The sequence below is a fragment of the Scyliorhinus canicula genome, chromosome 1, assembly GCF_902713615.1.
Source record: "Scyliorhinus canicula chromosome 1, sScyCan1.1, whole genome shotgun sequence".
NCBI lineage: Eukaryota > Metazoa > Chordata > Chondrichthyes > Carcharhiniformes > Scyliorhinidae > Scyliorhinus > Scyliorhinus canicula.
In genome coordinates this window covers 191,711,418-191,732,269 of record NC_052146.1, presented here as the reverse complement: position 1 = coordinate 191,732,269, position 20,852 = coordinate 191,711,418, and the positions used below count along the sequence as shown (strand labels likewise).

Here is a 20,852-nt window from a genome sequence, read left to right as displayed (position 1 = left end):
GTGGCCATATCAGTTGTTTGTTAGATCACTCCAAATCAATCCCACCACCCTGAGCTCGCCTGGCCACTTGATCTGCTTCAGATATTCATCCAATGTTTTTCTTTACAGAAGCATCCAATCCCTACCGCAACACATGTCATGCTCCAGCAATTGTCCATTCATTCTTGATGACAATTTTTAAAATCTGGGACATTTCATCACCGACTCCCCAGCCACTCTCCCAAAACTCTCCATAATTTAAAAACTCCATTAAATCTCCTAACTTTATCACTCCAGTAAAAATAGATGCAGTATCTTGAGTCTCTGCTCAATAATCATTTCTCATTACTTGCATCATTCTGATGAATCCGCCTAAAATCTATGAATTACACAAAAAAAAGCACACAGTTCTCAAATAACTGACAACTATTATGTACCATATAATTTGCAAGCGTGTCACGGATTAAACATCACCACAGAACTGAGACACTCTGCTATCAATGCAGAAGTCAAGTGCCCAAATTCTTATATACACACTATATAACAGGAAGATTTTGATATTTCTGCCCAACACTCAAATTATCTACAGATTCCTGCAATACAAATATTCAGTTATTCAATAAAATATTGAAATATAAATATTTAACACAATCCACTTCAAATATCAGGCAGATTCCTGTAATTCCCCACAAAACTCAAACATCCACATAAATATCTGTATTACTGTGCAGGACTCATAACGAACAGATTTCCAACCACATAGAACTCAAATTCCCTCCAGATTCCTATAATGCCTACGGGACAGAAACTCTCGTCTATTCGTATCAAACAAGTTACAAGATTCCAATATTTGTGAATACTTTGCACATCCCAGCAACGTGTCCAGGAAGATCACACACCCATTTAAATGACCTTTTACTCTCTGCACATATATTTTGGGAGGGGGGGGGGGGGGGGCATGGGATAAAAGGCATCATTTGTTGCCCACCCCCTAAATTGCCCTTGAGGTGGTGATGGTGAGCAATCCCTTTATCTCAGATCAAATGAACTGTCCGAGAGTTACAAGATGAAACTCCAACACATCTGATACAAACTTCCATTCATCACCCCACCTTTCATCGTAAATCATATTGACTTAATTTGCTGTGCATGATCTTCACAAAACAGCCATTTAGGACAGAAAGGACTCCCTTTTCCCCACTACCTATCACTCACCTTATAAGCTTTGCTGCTCCACAGTCGTTTATTCTTGATCTTCAGTACGAGTTTGGAATAGACCATTCTTTTCTTATGGCTTGCTCGCCTGTTGGATGTCCAGTTATTCTGCAATTCTCTGCTAGTTCTTCGCGCTCTCTGCCACAGCACCGTCCTCATTCTGGGTTGGTATTCCTTGAGGTCGGTGCAACTGTAAGGCCGACCAACAGGTGCAGACCGCGGTTCCAAGGTGAAGTAGAGCACAGTGCCAGTCTCCTCTTCCTGGCGGAGCCGCGCCACGGCTGCTTTAATGAGATTCCGGTGCCCGGCAGCCTCCACCCCAATGGCATCCAGGTCTGGCTCTCCGATCTGTTTGCAAACCTCCAGGTCGTCGTAGCCATTGTCCATGAAGGACTCGGTGTATTGAGGCAGTTTCAGGCTTTTCAGCCACTCCAGCACAATGTTAGTACCCATGGGGGGGGGGGGGGGGGGGAAGGAGATTCAAATACAGTCGCCTCCCAGTGAGGCAGGATTGGAATTGGGATTAGAGGTTGGGATAAAATGAACAGGGGTCAGGTGTGGGACAGGTTTGGGAATTGAGATTAAAGTCGGTATCTGCTTGAGGATTGTCATGAGAGTTGGGGTCAAGAGAGATGAGGTTGGAATTAAAATTGGCGATAGGTTTGGGTTTGGGATTAAGAATTAAAACTGGGATCTGGAATGGGAATGAAAGTTGTGAAGGTGAGATTTGGGGTGAGAGATTTGGGGTGAAGATGAGGGTTGGATTGGAGTTCGAGTCCAATCGTTCACGACGATCAGGTCTGATTCAGCGCGGCTGCACCGCCCCGGGCTCCTCTCCTCAGCTCCTGTCGCTGATGTTCCTCGGCCGCAGGCTCTTTCCCTTCAGGCGGATCTCCTGCGCTGGTGCGGCCGGATCTCCCGCTCGCTTGTCCAGGCTCCGCTGCCGCAGGCTCCCGGACTGTCAGTGTCCAGGGCGAGCCCGGCACCTCCCGCTCGCGACGCTGTCTCCAGCCTCTCGGCTCCGGCCGGGAAGCGCCGCCAGGGGGAGCTGGGGGACAGTCCAGCGGATCGGGAGGGAACAGCGACCCCCAGCGATCAGCCTGAAACCGGCACCCAGCCCCAACCCAGCACCCACACCCAGCCCAGCACAGCACAGCACAGCACCCACACCCCGCCCAGCCCCAACCCAGCACCCACACCCAGCCCAGCACAGCACAGCACAGCACCCACACCCAGCCCAGCACAGCACAGCACCCACACCCCGCCCAGCACAGCACAGCACCCACACCCAGCACAGCACCCACACCCCGCACAGCACAGCACCCACACCCAGCACAGCACCCACACCCAGCACAGCACCCACACCCCGCCCAGCACAGCACCCACACCCCGCCCAGCACAGCACCCACACCCCGCCCAGCACAGCACCCATACCAGCACAGCACAGCACCCAGCACAGCACAGCACCCACACCCAGCACAGCACCCACACCCAGCCCAGCACAGCACAGCACCCACACCCCGCCCAGCACAGCACCCACACCCCGCCCAGCACAGCACCCACACCCAGCACAGCACAGCACAGCACCCACACCCAGCACAGTACAGCACCCACACCCAGCCCAGCACAGCACCCACACCCAGCACAGCACCCACACCCCGCCCAGCACAGCACCCACACTCCACCCAGCACAGCACCCACACCCAGCCCAGCACCCACACCCCGCCCAGCACAGCACCCACACCCAGCACCCACCCCGCACAGCACCCACACCCAGCCCAGCACCCATACCCCGCCCCCATACCCAGCACCCACACCCCGCCCCCATACCCAGCACCCACACCCAACACAGCACAGCACCCACACCCCGCCCCATACCCAGCACCCACACCCCGCCCCCATACCCAGCACCCACACCCAACACAGCACAGCACCCACACCCCGCCCCTATACCCAGCACCCACACCCCGCCCCCATACCCATCACCCACACCCAACATAGCACAGCACCCACACCCCGCCCAGCACAGCACCCACACCCCGTCCAGCACAGCACCCACACCCCGCCCCCATACCCAGCCTCCAGCCCAGCACAAACATCCAGCACACAGGCCAGCCCAGCACCCACATCCAACCCAGCACCGAGCCCCAGCCCAGCACCCCGCCCCCATACCCAGCCTCCAGCCCAGCACCCACATCCAGACAGCCCAGCGCCCACACCCCGCCCCCATACCCAGCCTCCAGCCCAAACATTCAGCACCCACACCCAGCCCGGCACCCACACCCAGCCCGGCACCCACACCCAGCCCAGCACCCACGCCCAGCCCAGCACCCCGCCCCCATACCCAGCCCGGCACCCACACCCAGCCCGGCACCCACACCCAGCCCAGCACCCACACCCAGCCCAGCACCCACACCCAGCCCAGCCTCCAGCCCGGCACCCACACCCACACTCCGCCCCCATACCCAGCCTCCAGCCCAGCCCAGAACCCCACCCCCATACCCAGCCCAGCGCCCACACCCCGCCCCCAGCCCAGCCCCCACACCCCGCCCCCATACCCAGCCTCCAGCCCAGCCCAGCACCCACATCCAGACAGCCCAGCGCCCACACCCCGCCCCCATACCCAGCCTCCAGCCCAGCGCCCACACCCCACCCCCATACCCAGCCCAGCGCCCACACCCCGCCCCCATACCCAGCCTCCAGCCCAGCCCAGCACCCACATCAGACAGCCCAGCACCCACACCACACCCCGCCCCATACCCAGCCTCCAGCCCAGCCCAGCGCCCACACCCCGCCCCCATACCCAGCACCCACACCCAACACAGCACAGCACCCACACCCCGCCCCTATACCCAGCACCCACACCCCGCCCCCATACCCATCACCCACACCCAACATAGCACAGCACCCACACCCCGCCCAGCACAGCACCCACACCCCGTCCAGCACAGCACCCACACCCCGCCCCCATACCCAGCCTCCAGCCCAGCACAAACATCCAGCACACAGGCCAGCCCAGCACCCACATCCAACCCAGCACCGAGCCCCAGCCCAGCACCCCGCCCCCATACCCAGCCTCCAGCCCAGCACCCACATCCAGACAGCCCAGCGCCCACACCCCGCCCCCATACCCAGCCTCCAGCCCAAACATTCAGCACCCACACCCAGCCCGGCACCCACACCCAGCCCGGCACCCACACCCAGCCCAGCACCCACGCCCAGCCCAGCACCCCGCCCCCATACCCAGCCCGGCACCCACACCCAGCCCGGCACCCACACCCAGCCCAGCACCCACACCCAGCCCAGCACCCACACCCAGCCCAGCCTCCAGCCCGGCACCCACACCCACACTCCGCCCCCATACCCAGCCTCCAGCCCAGCACCCACATCCAGCCAAGCCCAGCGCCCACACCCCGCCCCATACCCAGCCTCCAGCCCAGCCCAGCACCCCACCCCCATACCCAGCCCAGCGCCCACACCCCGCCCCCAGCCCAGCCCCCACACCCCGCCCCCATACCCAGCCTCCAGCCCAGCCCAGCACCCACATCCAGACAGCCCAGCGCCCACACCCCGCCCCCATACCCAGCCTCCAGCCCAGCGCCCACACCCCACCCCCATACCCAGCCCAGCGCCCACACCCCGCCCCCATACCCAGCCTCCAGCCCAGCCCAGCACCCACATCAGACAGCCCAGCACCCACACCACACCCCGCCCCATACCCAGCCTCCAGCCCAGCCCAGCGCCCACACCCCGCCCCCATACCCAGCCTCCAGCCCAGCCCAGCGCCCACACCCCGCCCCCATACCCAGCCTCCAGCCCAGCCCAGCGCCCACACCCCGCCCCCATACCCAGCCTCCAGCCCAGCCCAGCGCCCACACCCCGCCCCATACCCAGCCTCCAGCCCAGCCCACACCCCACCCCCATACCCAGCCTCCAGCCCAGCCCACACCCCACCCCCATACCCAGCCTCCAGCCCAGCCCAGCGCCCACACCCCGCCCCCATACCCAGCCTCCAGCCCAGCCCAGCGCCCACACCCCGCCCCCATACCCAGCCTCCAGCCCAGCCCAGCGCCCACACCCCGCCCCATACCCAGCCTCCAGCCCAGCCCACACCCCACCCCCATACCCAGCCTCCAGCCCAGCCCACACCCCACCCCCATACCCAGCCTCCAGCCCAACCCAGCACCCACACCCCACCCCCATACCCTGCCTCCAGCCCAGCACCCACACCCCACCCCCATACCCAGCCTCCAGCCCAGCACCCACACCCCACCCCCATACCCAGCCTCCAGCCCAGCACCCACACCCCACCCCCATACCCAGCCTCCAGCCCAGCACCCACACCCCGCCCCAATACCCAGCCTCCAGCCCAGCCCAGCACCCACACCCCACCCCCATACCCAGCCTCCAGCCCAGCACCCACACCCCGCCCCCATACCCAGCCTCCAGCCCAGCCCAGCACCCACACCCCACCCCCATACCCAGCCTCCAGCCCAGCCCAGCACCCACACCCCACCCCCATACCCAGCCTCCAGCCCAGCACCCACACTCCATCCCCATACCCAGCCTCCAGCCCAGCCCAGCACCAACATCCAGACAACCCAGTACCTACGCCCAGCCAGCACCCACACCCCGTCCCCACATCCAGCCTCCAGCCCAGCATCCACACGCAACACCCAGAAGTCCCAAAAGATGTTCCGTTAAGTAATTCGGATATTCTGAATTCTCCCTCAGTGTACCTGAACAGGCGCCGGAATATTGCGAAGAGGGGCTTTTCACAGTAACTTCATTGCAGTGTTAATGTAAGCCTACTTGTGACAATAAAGATTATTATAATGCAACAGCACCCAGCCCCATACCGGCACACAGCCCCGCAGCAAGTGGCACAGCACACTACCAGCAACTGGTACCCAGGTCCACACTGACACCAAGCTCCAAACTGGCACCCAAAGGGCACCCACCTCCAGCCTTGCACACATCCTCTGTTTGGCACTCAGCCCGACTCAGCTGCAATGGCAATATTGGGCTGATCCCAGGCCTGGAACAGCAAAGCTCTGCAACATTACCAGGCTGAGCAAGGCCCAGCAGATGGGTCTGAACACCAACATCTGCAAGCTGGTCTGTGAAATGCACCAGAAGCAGGCGGGTTCGATCAGCATCACAAGTGTGATCCTTGCCATGCACAGCAACTGCGTTACTTGAGCTTTCCAAACTAGCAGAATGAGCCCAGTTGATCAGAAATTGATGATCCACATTGACAACTGCCTGCACTGACTCAGTGAGGTTACAATTCTACAGGCGGCTGACACCACTCCTGACATCAGCCTAGAAACTAAAAACTGGCAACAAAAATCAGCAGGTTAAAATCCTTCTTACGCCAATGCAAACCCAACAGAACCACCAACCGTATCCCACCAAACATGGTGAACAGGCTGACTGAAATCCAGCAGAACCAGCTGGGTTCAACCCAGCCAAGACCAGGCTCTCCTCCAGGTTCAACTCAATCAGGCTTAGAAAATGCTGAAACTGAAACGGAAAATGCTGGACAATCTCTGCCAGTATCTGTGGAGAGAAGAAGGAGCTAGCGCTTTGAGTCTGCATGACTCTGTCAAAGCTGGAGAGAACGGGAAATGGGATTTATACTGTTGTGAGGCGGGATTGAACAGTGGGGCTGGACAGAGGGCTGGTGATTGGTGGACATTGTCAAAGATATCATGGACAGAAAGACAAAGGGAATGTAAATGGATGTGATTAAGGCTAAGAAGGGTGCTGATAGTGGCGCATAAAGAGATCAAAATGTGTTAATGGCAGAACAAAGGTAAGCAGAGTGTCAAAGGGCAACCTGGTTGGATCACTGTCTGTGTGGAGTCTGCACGTCCTCCCCTGTGTGCGTGGGTTTCCTCCGGGTGCTCCGGTTTCCTCCCACAGTCCAAAGATGTGCGGGTTAGGTGGATTGGCCGTGATAAATTGCCCGTAGTGTCCTAATAAAAGTAAGGTTAAGGGGGGGGGGTTGTTGGGTTACGGGTATAGGGTGGATATGTGGGTTTGAGTAGGGTGATCATGGCTCGGCACAACATTGAGGGCCGAAGGGCCTGTTCTGTGCTGTACTGTTCTATGACTTCTATGACTTCTAGGAACAGGGATCAGTATACATCTGAACCTATTTCTCTCGACCTTTGACAAAGAATCATCGAGACTCAAAACGGTAGCTCCCTTCTCCCTCCATAGATGTTGTCAGACCTGAGATTGACCAGTACTTTCTGTTGTTTCAGATTCCAGCATCTGCAGTCATTTGCTTTTATCTTGTTCTGCAATAAACACATTCTGCTCTTGCCTTCAGACAAGGCTGATCTTTATACAACTATTCACACCTGCTTTAGTCTTCAATACTGTCTTTACCCCTTGGACTTGTGTACATTATGATCGGTGGCACAGTGGTTAGCACTGCTGCCTCACGGCGCCAGCGACCCAGGCTCAATTCTGGCCTTGGGTGATGCCATAGTCTCAGGATAAGAGGTAGCAAATTTAAAAGGGAGTTGAGGAGAAACTACATCTCCAAATGGGTTGTGAATCTGTGGAATTCGCGGAGCAGACCCGATGGGCTGAACGGCCTAATTCTGCTCTCAAATTTTATGAACTTCTGATCTCTTCTCGATGACCACGTCCACCCAATGTGGAGCATGGTCCAAAATCCCAGAATACTCTGCCTTTCCCACCCTGGCTAAAAGCGTCTTTCCCATCACAAACAAAATCAATCCTCGAATACACATTGTGCGCTGACGAGAATAATTAATACACCCTACCCCATGGGTGCTAAGTCCACCCCTCCCATCTCACGAGTCCACCCCTCCCACCTCTTTCATAAATGCGGCCAATACCTTCGCCCCCCCCCCATCAAGGGGTTAGCAAACGCAGTTCGGATCTGCCCATCTTTGGATCCAGCACTGTATTCAAGTCCCCTCCCAGCATTAACTGGTGAGTATCCAAATTCAGAATGGCAGCCAACATCCTTTTCATAAATCCTACGTCGTCCCAAATCGGGGCATATACCATAGCTAACACCACCAACCTCCCTTCCAATGCACCCATTACTATTATGTTCCTACCCCTTGGTCAGCCACCAACTTCTCAATCTGAAACCTCACCCTCTTACCCACCAGAATCGCCAACCTCCGGGCCCGAGTGGAACATCTGACTCACCCAGTCCTTCCGCAGCTTCACCCGGCCCTTCACCCTCAAATGGATCTCTTACAACAGCACCATGTCAGCTTTCAAGCCCTTCAAATGTGAGAAGACTCTCCATTCACATTTCCGGTCCCCCCAGCCCTTGCACGTTCCAAGTCACCACTCTTCCCCACCCACCCCCTCAGTCATAACTGCTACTTGTGACCCAGCCCAACAGGCGGGACCCAGCCCTACCCCTAGTCACCGTCAGCGCCCCCTTCCCAGAAACCCTCTCACCACTTATTCAACTTCCCTCGTATCATCTCCGTTCCCCCACCATTCACACCTCCCAGGCCCATCATAACCCATCCATACAGGTTCCAATCACCGTGCTTTCTCCTCCCACCTCGCTTCCATTCACTAGTCAACTTACATTTGCTAGCGGGGTGGCCCTTGCCAGAGCCCCATCCCCCACACAGAAAACCAAACCAACACCAAGTCCCCCCACATCTTCCAAACTCCCCACCCAATAATCCCACAGACCCAAAAAAAAACAAATCCCAGCTGATCATTACCAACCCCCAAACCAATCCTACCCCACTACCACTTTAAGCATAAGAATAGAAAACAAAAAAAAGAGATACACAAAAAAAGGGGAAAGATCAACACCGAAGTCCAAATTCACTTCAGTCCCAATCCTTCAGCCTTCACGAACGCCTCGGCTTCCCCCCGTCGTCCCAAAGTAGAAGTCCCTTGGAGTTGAGTCACCCTCAGCTTCGCCGGATAGACTACCCCAAACCTCACGTTACTCTGGTATAATGCCGCCTTCACACGGCCAAAGGCCACCCGCCTTCTCGCCAGTTCCGTCGTCAGATCCTAGTATATCCGAATACCAAGGCCTTCCCACCTTCGCACCTCCCAATTCAGCTTTTCCCATCTCAACACCTTCTACTTCATCTGATAGCTGTGGAAGCCCTCAGATATCACAACCCTCAGTGTCTCATTCGTCTTTGGCTTTGGCCGGAGCAACCGGTGGGCCCTGTCCAACTCGCAGAGGGAGCGGTCCTTCTCCTCCACCATCAACTTAGTGAACATCTCTGAAAAGTACTCCGTCGGCCTCTGGCCCTCCACCCCCTCAGGCAGTCCCATGATCCTTAGATTCAGCCTTCCTGACATGTTCTCCGTGTCCTCCACTTTGGCTCTCCCATTATTGCTCTCCTCAACCTTCTCCAGCTCCTCACCCATCGAGTGGAACTGGTTGTTGTGCTGCGACAATGCCTCCTCCACCCTTCAACACCTCTCCTTGCTTCCGTATCACCGTCAACGTCTTAGCCAAAGCCTCCTTACCGGGGCAAGGGTCTCACCCGCCCACTCCTTGAGCGAGGTTGATTCATCCTCTATTTTCGATACATATCAAAATGTTTAGGGAACAGCCTCTCAAACTCTCCTGCCATCACTTCGGCCAGCTTATCCAGCGTAATGGGCGTGGCGCCACTCGGAAACATGCGCCCACCATCTTTCCTTCTGCTGGATTCTCAAACTAACACACCGGTGGACCTTCGGTCAACTCCTTCTTCCTCTGATTCTTCTTCTGGAACTTTGACATCCTACGACTTCTTCACACCTTCCAACACCTAACCATCCAAAATTGTCCCCAATAAAACTGGGTATAAAGGGCCAAAATCCAGAAGCTGTAGCAGGAGCCAACCAACCTGCGACCTCCACCTACATGTCACCACCGGAAGTCAGCATGGGGCAGCAATGCTAACCTCTGTGCTGTGTATTATATCTTGGTAATTTAATCTCTCCTGATCTCCAACCTCTCCCTGCCCTTCAATTGTGCTCCAGGTGCTCCATTACCCCCCACCTGCTTATCAACAGCATAAAACCCACCTAATTTCTACCTCCCTTCAGCTCTCAAGATGTTAACTTTGTTTCTCTCTCCACAAGAGGCTGCCAGACCTGCTGGGGTTTCCAGCGTTTTCTGTTTTGAGACCAGCAGATTGATTGGAGAACTGGTTGGTGGATTAATGATGAGGGTTGCCTGGAAGAGAGAAAACATAATCCTGCGCAGTGACAGCATGAAGCTGATCCTTGCCAAGGTGCAGCAGGCTGCTTCCACGTATGCTGATCCCAACTCAACATCAGACAACCTGGCTGGTTCTAAACCAGGAACTAAATCCAAGCCCAAACTACTCAATAATGTTCCTTTAAAAAAAAAAATTTTAGAGTGCCCAATTCAATTTTTCCAATTAAGGGGCAATTTAGTGTGGCCAATCCACCTAGCCTGCACATCTTTGGGTTGTGGGGGCGAAACCCACGCAAACACGGGGAGAATGTGCAAACTCCACATGGACAGTGGCCCAGAGCCGGGATCGAACCTGGGACCTCAGCGGCGTGAGGCTGCAATGCTACCCACTGCACCACCGTGCTGCCCCTTCAATAATGTTTCTGATCACAGTAACAGCAGCAGGCTGATTTTCACAGAGCAGTAACAATGGTTCCCATCCTTTAGTAAAGGACGAAAGGCTCGAGTATTGTGCCTTTTACGTTAGCTTGTCCCAAAGCGCATTACGGCCAATTAGGTACTTTAGAAGCATTGTCACTGATGTTATATAAGAAATGCAGTGATCAATTTGCATGCAGCAAGTTCCCACAAATAACAATGAAGTAATCACCAAATCAATCAATTTTAGATACATTGATTGAGGGATAAATATTGACCAGGACACAAGGAATAACTCCCCTATTCTTCTTGGAATAGTTCCTTGGCCATGTATACCCTCTTCATTTGATAGCAGGCATTCTGATTCCAGCTCAACATCACGGGGCTCCCCACCAGCAAACCCATTGTTAACATTATCAACCCTCCAGGATTGGCCTGGAGTCTCCAGGAATTGAAGGTCGTTCTCCGGGATTAGCTGTTGGAGAAAACTCATCGGGACATGAAAAAAGATAGTTTGTTTTTGTCATTTTCTTTGAACATCTCTCTTTCCCAGATATAAAAATATTGAAAAAATGGAGACGGGGGAGGGGAAGAAAATGGTTGTTTGGTTGACAGTCGAAGATCATCCCGCTAGGTAACTAATGAGTCTTTTTGCTTTCCAATTGTCGTAAGAAGGCTGCGCGACGCGAGGATGATGTGTTGACCGATGATTGGCTGGAACGGTAGGGGGGCAAATCATGTGATGAAATCTCAAGGCCTGGAATACATTCAATGACAGTTGGCAACCCTAAGGTTGATTGAAGTTGGGCAGGCTGAATCCAAAGAGTTCGATTGCAGCAAAAATGAGAATAGCCGTTTGATCCAACTGCAGCAGATGTCAGAAAGCCTTGCAACCCAGGTGCCTCTTCCCAACCCAAATGCAGAAGGTGCATAAGTTCAGCCTCACACCAACACCAGCAGGACTATCTTGGCTCAAGACCAAGACTAGCTGCTGATCATAGCCCTGATGTGTTGGGTAAGCTGGGTCTGCAAGGACTGCATTTACTGCAGTGGTGAGACAGGAAGAAATGCAACTCAATTTTATTGAACACTGAACTATAATACATGCTTTAACTGTGGGTTGACACTATGCTGACTTGACTGGAGACCTGAGGCTAACCTGACCAGACTAACTGACTACCACATGGTGTATGTTCTAGTTGTGGCTCACAAGCTCTGACTGTCTCAGAGGCTGGATCCTGAGAGAGCGGGAAAACTGGTGCCCTCTGGCTTTATAGTGGTCGTGTCCTGTCTGGTGATTGGCTGCTGTGTTCTGTGTGTTCATTGGTCAGCCTGTGTGTCAATCACTGCCTGTCTGCACTCCATCATATACCTGGGTGTATATTATGACAAGCCCAGCAATATTAGCCAGATTATCTTTAATCAGAAACAGAACTACATCAGCTCAGCAATGTCAACAGGTAGGTTCCAGTCCAGGCCCACTGCTGGCCTGCTCCCTGGTTTAGCACAACCGACTAGATGGTTCTGACCCAGCATCAGAAGTCTGGCTGTTACACACCAACAGGAAGATCCCAGTTTAGGGAGTAGGGTAGCAGAAGCTTCATATAAGATTGGCCAGAAATGAGAGTCATGGTGGGCTTGAAAGACTGCGTACAAGGCAGAGGAGGCATCATGAATGGTTGGGGGCTGGGAACTTTATAAAACCAAGGAATTCCATGGAATGGAACAGAAAAAACACAGGTAAGGCGGAAGAAAGGGCACCTGAACCTCATCCTTCCAAATTGCAATGGGGGAAATCAAAGGCATGTGGGAATAAGCAAGGGGATATCACCTTAACATTAAAGCCAGGCTGTTCGGGGGTGTTGCTCTTCATGCCAAAGATGGTGGAAATCTGGACCTCTCACTCAAAAACATCTGGAGGTGAGGTCAACTGAAAACCTCAAAACTGAAATAGAAAGATTTTTGTTTGCCAAGGATATTAACGGTGTAGCCATGCTGGCCACGCAAAATGGACACTGAGCCAAACTAAAATGGAAGGCTGCTGGGAAACAGACAGTTCAGCCAGAACAGCAGTCTGCAAAGAGCAGTTTGCATTCTGCAGCAGCAGAAACCAGTTTGGGCTCAGGTGAAAAGACCTTAGCTAGGTGCAAATGGCAAAACGCTTTGCATGCTAATGAGGCCATCAGACTTGAACACCCACACAATAGATACATTTGGTTCTGAATGGACACATTCCAATCAAGACCCAGACATCGAGGCACCAGAAACCTCCAAACAAAAGGACATAAGAAACGCCCCCTCCATCACGGAGACCCCCTCGCATTGGGGAATTAATCCAGTATCGATAAGAAATTGATCCAATAGGTAGAGCCCGCCCGAGAAGAGGGAAGGACAACGGAACCCCTATAAAAGATAGGGACCTCGTGTTGTCCGGTCTGTTAAACCCGTGCTCCGGCTCCGACTGACACCTGGTATCCTGACTCCAGCCGTTGAGCACCAGCCGCCGAAACCGTAAGTTCAACGCTCGCTACGCGATCCAAGCCCACTAGACTCCCAAGTACCAGAACGCTTGCTGAAGGCTGCAGACAAAACCAGGACGAAGGCCTCGTTCTCTGACCTTGCCTGTTCCTGTTAGATAAGTATTCTGTTTGCTTATGTTTAGTTGTAGCTTAGTCTCTTAGTGTGTGCATGAGTATTTATTATTAACTGTATAATAAATATTGATCGTTTGAACTTGACTAATCGGTGTATCGTCTTTATTACTTTGAACTTGACCTTGGAATACTTGTGACGTTGCCTATACGGCAGCTGGCGACTCCAGAGCTAAATAATTACATAAGACAGAGCCTAGCAGTGTTAAGCACACGTCGAACTCGGAGGCGTGTTAATACACTCCAATAAACGCGTTTTACGCCCATAGTAAAACGTGCAACATTTAGTGGCGACATCCGCCGGGACCCTGTTGTAAGTGGAAACACCACAGTGTCCAGGACCCTGAAATTTGAATTAGAACTCCAAATTGCAGAGAAAGAAAGAGATCACAAGTATTCAAGGTGTTCAAAATAATAAGCGAAATTCGGAAGTGTGTTTAGTGCATGCGTACTAACAGGGCTGTAAGGTAAAACTGAAAGCTTTTTGTTGCGACAAACTTTCGGTAGTTTTGTGATCGGAAAATAGCGTAAGCCGTACCCTTTTTACGAAACACCACCCCAGCAACCCCCTGTTCCAAATTATAAAAAGAGAGTCAGAGGAAATGGCCATGCAGGCAATGGAACGTCTGATGGATCCAGCAAAGTTTGTGGTCGCAGCGACCAGCAGCAGTAGCAGAGTAGGCCAGTGTCCCACGTGGGAGCTGGAACTCCGCAAATATTTACAAGGAAAGGGATGGCCCCTTTGGAAAGAGTTTTGTGCAAATGAGGAGACAGGTCCCGGAAGTATAGGTCATACTTGGTGGGAGAACCTCTCTCAAATACACAAAAAGAGTTTAAGTAAAGCACGCAAGCCGATGGCGATTGTGTCCTGCTTGGCACAGTTGCGAGGCGCAGAGGAGGTCATCAGGACGCTCCGGACAGATTTAGAGGAAAGGAACCGAATGAGTAAGGTCGATGTCAGGGACATCGAGAAAGAAAACCTGGAATTAAAAGGGAAGTTGGCAGAGAAGGGTAGAGAGGTGGATGATGCCAAGAGGGCTCACCAGTCTTGTCTAGCTCATCTGAACAGTTCCCAGACCCAGTATGAGAAAGCCTATCAGGACGTGCAACGTGCCGTTCTGATAAGACAGGAATCGGAAAAGCAGGTGGAGGCATTGCAGAGGCAATGTTCCGATCTCAAAGCAGCTTTGAGAGCACTCCACGCTGCAACGACCGAACACAGACAAAGCACAGTTGACCACGCGAAATGCAGGAAACAGATTGCGGAACTGCAATCTCTGCTTTCGGTGCAGAATGGCTTCCAAAGCACCTTTGGAGCTCAGTTAGATGGGGAAAACGCCCCAGATTGGCAGGAATTAAGCGAGACAGCGCAGCGTTATGTTCAGGGAACATGTGCGCCCGCAGCTCAGCAGAAACGACAGGCACCCCAACCCCCCACAGCTCAGATCATAACCGCACCCATGAATCCCGTAACCACACAGAGGAAAGCCGAATCAGAAGGCGCCCCAGACATAACTTACACCACCCCTTTAACAGTAACCCAGCTAAGGGACGCTTGTGAAAAGATCACTCCGTTCCTCCCCACCGCAGACCCCCACCAGTTCTTTGCTAAAGTAAAGCAGCAGGCTACCATGTACGGCCTGGATGAGAGAGAGCAGGTTAAGCTCACCGTGCTGAGCTTAGACCAGAGTGTAGTGGCAGCCCTCCCCGACCCACAAAACGTGGCAGGAGGCAGCCTAGAGGAGATGCACACTGCCATTTTAGATGCCATCGGGTACAATAGAGGTGACCCCGTAGAAGGATTGAATAAGTGCAGGCAGAAGAGATCCGAACACCCCACAGCATTCGCAGGAAGGCTGTGGATTCACTTCAGCGCAGTTTTCGGACAGCTAGATAGAGCGCATTTAACCCGCGAAAACATGGTTAAGTGGACGCGCACAATTATCTCACACGCAACAGAAGCAGGACAGAGCGCTTGCAATAATTACGACCCCTCAGAAGAGGCCCATAACGAAAAATGGGTCCTCAAAAGATTGTCCCGCGCTTGGGAGCAATCGCTTCAGGCAAAAGCAAAGGTTAGATCCCCAGAAGAGGCTCAGGCTGCTGCAGATATCCAAGCAGTCAGAGAGCACCAGAAGCCCGCATGGGTAAATGAAGGCAAGAGCAGCCCACAACAGAAAGGACAGGAATGCTATAACTGTGGACAGTTAGGGCATTGGGCAAAAGAGTGTAATGCACCCCAGCGATCTCAGAGAGGCCAGCAGACAGGCACTCTGAACCGCAGTAAGGCAAAACCCATCCACAATGTAGCAGTACAGTCAGGACCCACCAATGTGGACGAGACGAACTGACGGTGTTCGGGCTCCCCCACTTGGGTCTGTGACACACTATGGGACTCATCAGGGAGGCCCGTAGTCACGGCGAAAGTCAAAGGGAAGCCCATAGAGTTACTGTGGGACACAGGAGGCTCCCGCACCACCATTAACTCCACAACCACGGCACACGCAGACACGTGGCCGACCACCTCCACCATCACACTTAGCGGGTTCACCGGACACTCGCAGCAGGGACATATCACAGCACCCGTAGCGATCCAGCTAGGGAACATTAGCACAAGGCACCCCGTAGTTCTAGTAAATCTTCCCCGGACAGCAGAGCACATCCTGGGGATAGATTTTATGAACGCTCACAGCTTGTCGTTCGACCCAGTGAACCAGTGTGTCTGGCGAATGGCTAGATCAGACAGAGCCCCAGCCACCCTCACAGTAGGAGACTACGCTAATCGGATTAGCGCAGTGGGAGAGTACTCATTCGACCTGACTACACTCCACACCGACAGACAAATTAAGGCCCTACTAAACAAACACAGGACAGCATTTGCAAGTCACCGTCATGACTGTGGCAGAATGACTGGACAAGTTCATGTTACCGGACAGGACCCCCGACCGCAAAAGCAGTATAGATTTCCCCTCGAGGCAGAGGTGGAAATAGAAAAAGTTATAGGCAGCTTGTTGGAACAAGGTGTACTGAGAACGGTAGCCTCCACCAACAATGCCCCTATTTGGCCAGTGAGGAAGCCCGATGGATCATGGCGTCTGACCATCGATTATCGGGAACTCAACAAAGTAACCCCCGCAGTAGCCCCAACGGTAGCTACTAGTCCCGAGACCATGCTCAAGCAGGGTCTCAACGCCAAGTACTTCACGGTATTGGACATCAGTAATGGATTCTGGTCAATACCATTGGCAAAAGCGTGCCAATACAAATTCGCATTCACTTTTAAAACACAGCAGTACACGTGGACATGCCTCCCACAAGGATTCCACAATTCACCCTCCATTTTCCACCGACAGCTGGCAAGTGGATTAGAAAATTTTCCCGACCCGAATGTCTGGTACAGTATGTAGACGACCTACTACTGCAGACAGACACAAAGGCAGAGCACATTTCGCTTCTGGCCGAACTCCTGGAACTCTTAACTGAAATTGGCTGTAAAGTTAACCCGAAAAGGCCCAAATATTGGAAAGTAAAGTGATGTATTTGGGATCAGTCATCACGCACGGCAAACGCGAGATCGAATTCAAAAGAATAGATTCGATCGTCAAATTGCCCCTTCCCCAGAATGTATCAGCCCTCCGGTCGTTTTTAGGACTGGTTGGCTATTGTCGGAACCACATCGACGGATTCGCGACAAAAGCCGCCCCACTTTCAGACCTCCTTAAGAAAGGAGCCCCCTGGGAATGGCTTCCGCAGCATACAGGCGCTGTGGAAGAGTTGAAACGAGCCCTTAGTGCAGCACCCGCGCTGCTAGTCCCCGACCAACTTTCCCCGTACGCAATCGAGGTAGCGAGCACCGATCTGACCCTCTCGGCCGTGTTGCTTCAGGAACGGCACGAGCAGCTAAGACCAGTGGCTTATGCCTCCCGACTGTTAGACCCAGTAGAACAAGGATTTTCGGCCTGTGAGAGGCACCTCCTTGCTGTCTTCTGGGCAGTGCAGTATTTCTCCTACATTACCGGACTAAACCCCATCACCATTCTAACCGAACATACACCCACACAGCTACTACTAGACGGTCGACTGAAGGACGGTTCAGTTAGCCAGATTAGGGCAGCTAGGTGGACCCTACTTTTACAAGGACGGGACATTACAGTAAAACGGACACGCACACACACATATTTAGCAGACAACCTCCAATACCCCGGACAGCCCCATGACTGTGAAATTGTAGCTCCCCTGCATAACACAGGACCCTTTTTAGCAAAAACACCCCCCAGGAAGATAGGGAACCCGAAACAAAGCCCCCAGCCCACAGACACGTGTGGACCCTTGAGGATTTATGTAGACGGTTCCTCCACAGTTTTAAATGGTGAGCGTATCACAGGATGCGGCATCTATGTAGAGGACGCGCAGGGGCGCGCTCTCGAAGAGATAGCTCTTAAGTTACCAGGTCACTTAGGCGCGCAGGCAGCAGAGCTAGCAGCCATAGCGTACATAGTGGACCACCCCGATTCTTTCCCCAGCCCAGCAGACATATATTCAGACAGCTTATATGTCTGCAATAGCCTAACGGATTTTCTGCCCCTGTGGAGGACACGAGGTTTTGTCTCCGCAGACGGAAAACCCCTTCCATCAGCCCCCTTACTCCAGCATATCCTAGAGGAAGCGAAGGACAGGACCTTCGGCATTATAAAAGTTCGAAGCCACCATAGGTCATCACCCCCTGGGAATGTAAAGGCCGACGCGTTGGCTAAGGCAGGTTCCAGGAGAGGACACTTATGGACCCCCCCAGCTAGCGCACCAGCTAGCGCCCCTGTGAGCGCAGTCCAAGTCTCACAGACTGATATTAAAGATCTCGTGGCAGCACAAAAACAGGACGGAGACCTCAGGGAGGTTTTCAAGGGAAACTTTGTGCCTGCTTACGAGCACTTTAAACACGCACTGACCACACATGAGGGTGTGATCATTAAGGACCAACTTTACGTGGTCCCACAGCAGGACAGGAATCAGATGATTGCCTTGTTCCATGACGGACACGGGCATCAGGGAATTGATGCAACAACGAGGCACCTCAGGCAACTCTGTTGGTGGCCTAATCTCAGGAATGATGTAACGCACTACATAGAGAATTGCCTGATTTGTGCTCAGAATAACCCGGAGCGGTATTCTAAGAAAGCACAACTTCGGCATACTCGCCCAGTTAACGGCCCTTGGACAAACCTCCAGATCGACTTTATAGGTCCATTGCCCCCTTGTCGGAATGGCTATAAATACGTTCTGGTGGTGATAGATACCTTTACCAAATGGGTAGAGGCATTTCCCTCACGAACAAACACAGCTAAGACAGCTGCAAAGATCCTGACCCACCACATCTTCACGAGATGGGGTTTACCCCGAAGTATCGATTCGGACCAGGGATCTCACTTTACAGGACGGGTCATGAGGAACGTCCTGACAATATTCGGAATCAAACAGAACTTCCATATTGCGTATCATCCACAGTCCAGCGGGATTGTGGAGCGCATGAATCGGACCCTAAAAACTACCCTCAGAAAAATGGTTCAAGAGAACAATTCCACATGGGATTCAGTGCTCCCCTTTGCACTTATGTTCATAAGGAACACTGTCTCCACATCGACAGGATACACACCACACACACTCATGACCGGACGCCCTATGAAAGGTACAGAATTCCTTTTAGGACTGGACATGACAAGCCCCGAAGTGACGGCCCTCACACATGAAAAGGCAGTTAAAGATCTAGTTGAGACTGTGAGGTCTGCACAGATCGCAGCCGCAGTCCAGCTAGGGAAACGCCGACAGCAACGGACTGCCTGTTTCAATAAGACCGTCCACACCACAGAATTCCAGGTTGGGCAACAGGTAATGTTATCTGTTTATAACCCCAGCAGTTTTTTGGCTCCAAAATATTCCGGTCCCTACTCAATTTCGGACAAAATTAGCCCCTCCGTTTACAGGATCAAATATCCTAATGGGAAGACCGCGTGGTTCCATATAAACCAGTTAAAGGCATATGGAACACAGGCCAACCATGCTCACCATGTCCTGCTGGATGCAGCAGAACACTCCACCCCGCCCACCAGAGACACTTTTCCACCATTCCCCTCACAGACCAGTTCATCAACGGACTCGCCCACGACTCCGCCCACAGACCACTACAGACCACGCCCCGACACGCCCACAAGCTGCCACAGCAGAGACAGTAGGACAGACACTGACTCTGAAGACAGCGACACCACACAGCCATACAGCCCACACTGCACCAACTACGACCCCGACTCCAGTGACCCCATGGAAGTCACTTACCTCAAAAACCCAGAACCACCACCCGACCCCGACTACCCCGACAACACACTCGACGCTACACAATGGCACAGGGACAATTCCTACAGACTTGTCCGCAATGACGAGAGTGACCCCCGGTCACACAATTCCAAAATAGCATGCCTGATCCACACAAGGGTGTGGGATCCGGGAGAGCAGGACGACACGGTGTCTGACTCCCGACACGGCAACCCCTTTGTGACCCTGTTCACAGAGGCAGAATCAAAGTGAGGTGTCCAGATGATGTAAGATAGGAATCGTTTGAGGGAAACGATGTCCTTTCTGATGGAACCTGCACGTATGTTTGTCTTCGTTTATGTTTGTTTGTCTCAGGACTGTACATTGTTCAGCTGGAGGATGGACATCTTCTTTTCAGCTGAAAAGATTGTGACCACCTCACATGCACGTTAGTTTGTCCGCAGATACTTCTGAGAACTTCGGTTTGATTGGAGATCTTTTCCAAAGTTGTAAGGCCACACGCCAAATAGCTTGTCCGCAGATATTTCTGAGAACTTCAGTTGTATCCTCTGGTGAACCGACACGGTTCACGACTTGTTCCCTGTTTTCAGAACGGAGCATCTTGGCTCCCTTGGTTTTGTTTTTAGGTGCCCCTCTATTCGGCGAAATAGAGGCTGCAAGTCATGGTAAACACATTCGTACCCGTTTTCTCCAGGTTACTCAGGCAGTGGACAAACGGCACTGAGGACCCGCCCTGTCTGAGAACCAACCCTTGGTCAGCCAAGCTCGGGTATGGCACAGCACGCCCTACCCGGGGATCCCATCCAACTCGTACCCGTAGCGGCCCATACGCAACTCATTCGGATGTTTGTTTCCAAGTTTGTTTTCATTTTACGTTAGGTAGCCCTTCGGCCGCCATCCCACGTGCTATTTACATCCAGGAACATTCGGATGGTAAATCAGCAAAGCCTGCGAGACGGCTCGCAGAAGGAAGGATTGTTAGGTGTATGCTGGTCTTTAAATTCGCTTTTTGAAAAAAAAAATGAGGGGAGTCACAGGGTGTGACTTAGCCAGTCATTTTAAAGGGTCAATTG

The 20,852-nt window shown here is 53.1% G+C and overlaps 1 protein-coding gene across 2 annotated transcripts in view; it reads right to left on the bottom strand.

Annotated features, from left to right (window-relative positions):
• sash1a (SAM and SH3 domain containing 1a) overlaps positions 1 to 2,169 on the bottom strand; it is a 194,808-nt gene extending 192,639 nt beyond the window's left edge. The window contains exon 1 of one of the 2 annotated variants that reach the window (XM_038805204.1): positions 1,195 to 2,169. In XM_038805204.1, the coding sequence (XP_038661132.1) occupies positions 1,195 to 1,647 (453 nt within the window). In that variant the 5' untranslated portion in view covers positions 1,648 to 2,169. The remainder of the gene's footprint in view (positions 1 to 1,194) is intronic. The other variant, XM_038805214.1, reaches the window with a different exon arrangement.
• Between the last annotated feature and the right edge of the window lie 18,683 nt (positions 2,170 to 20,852).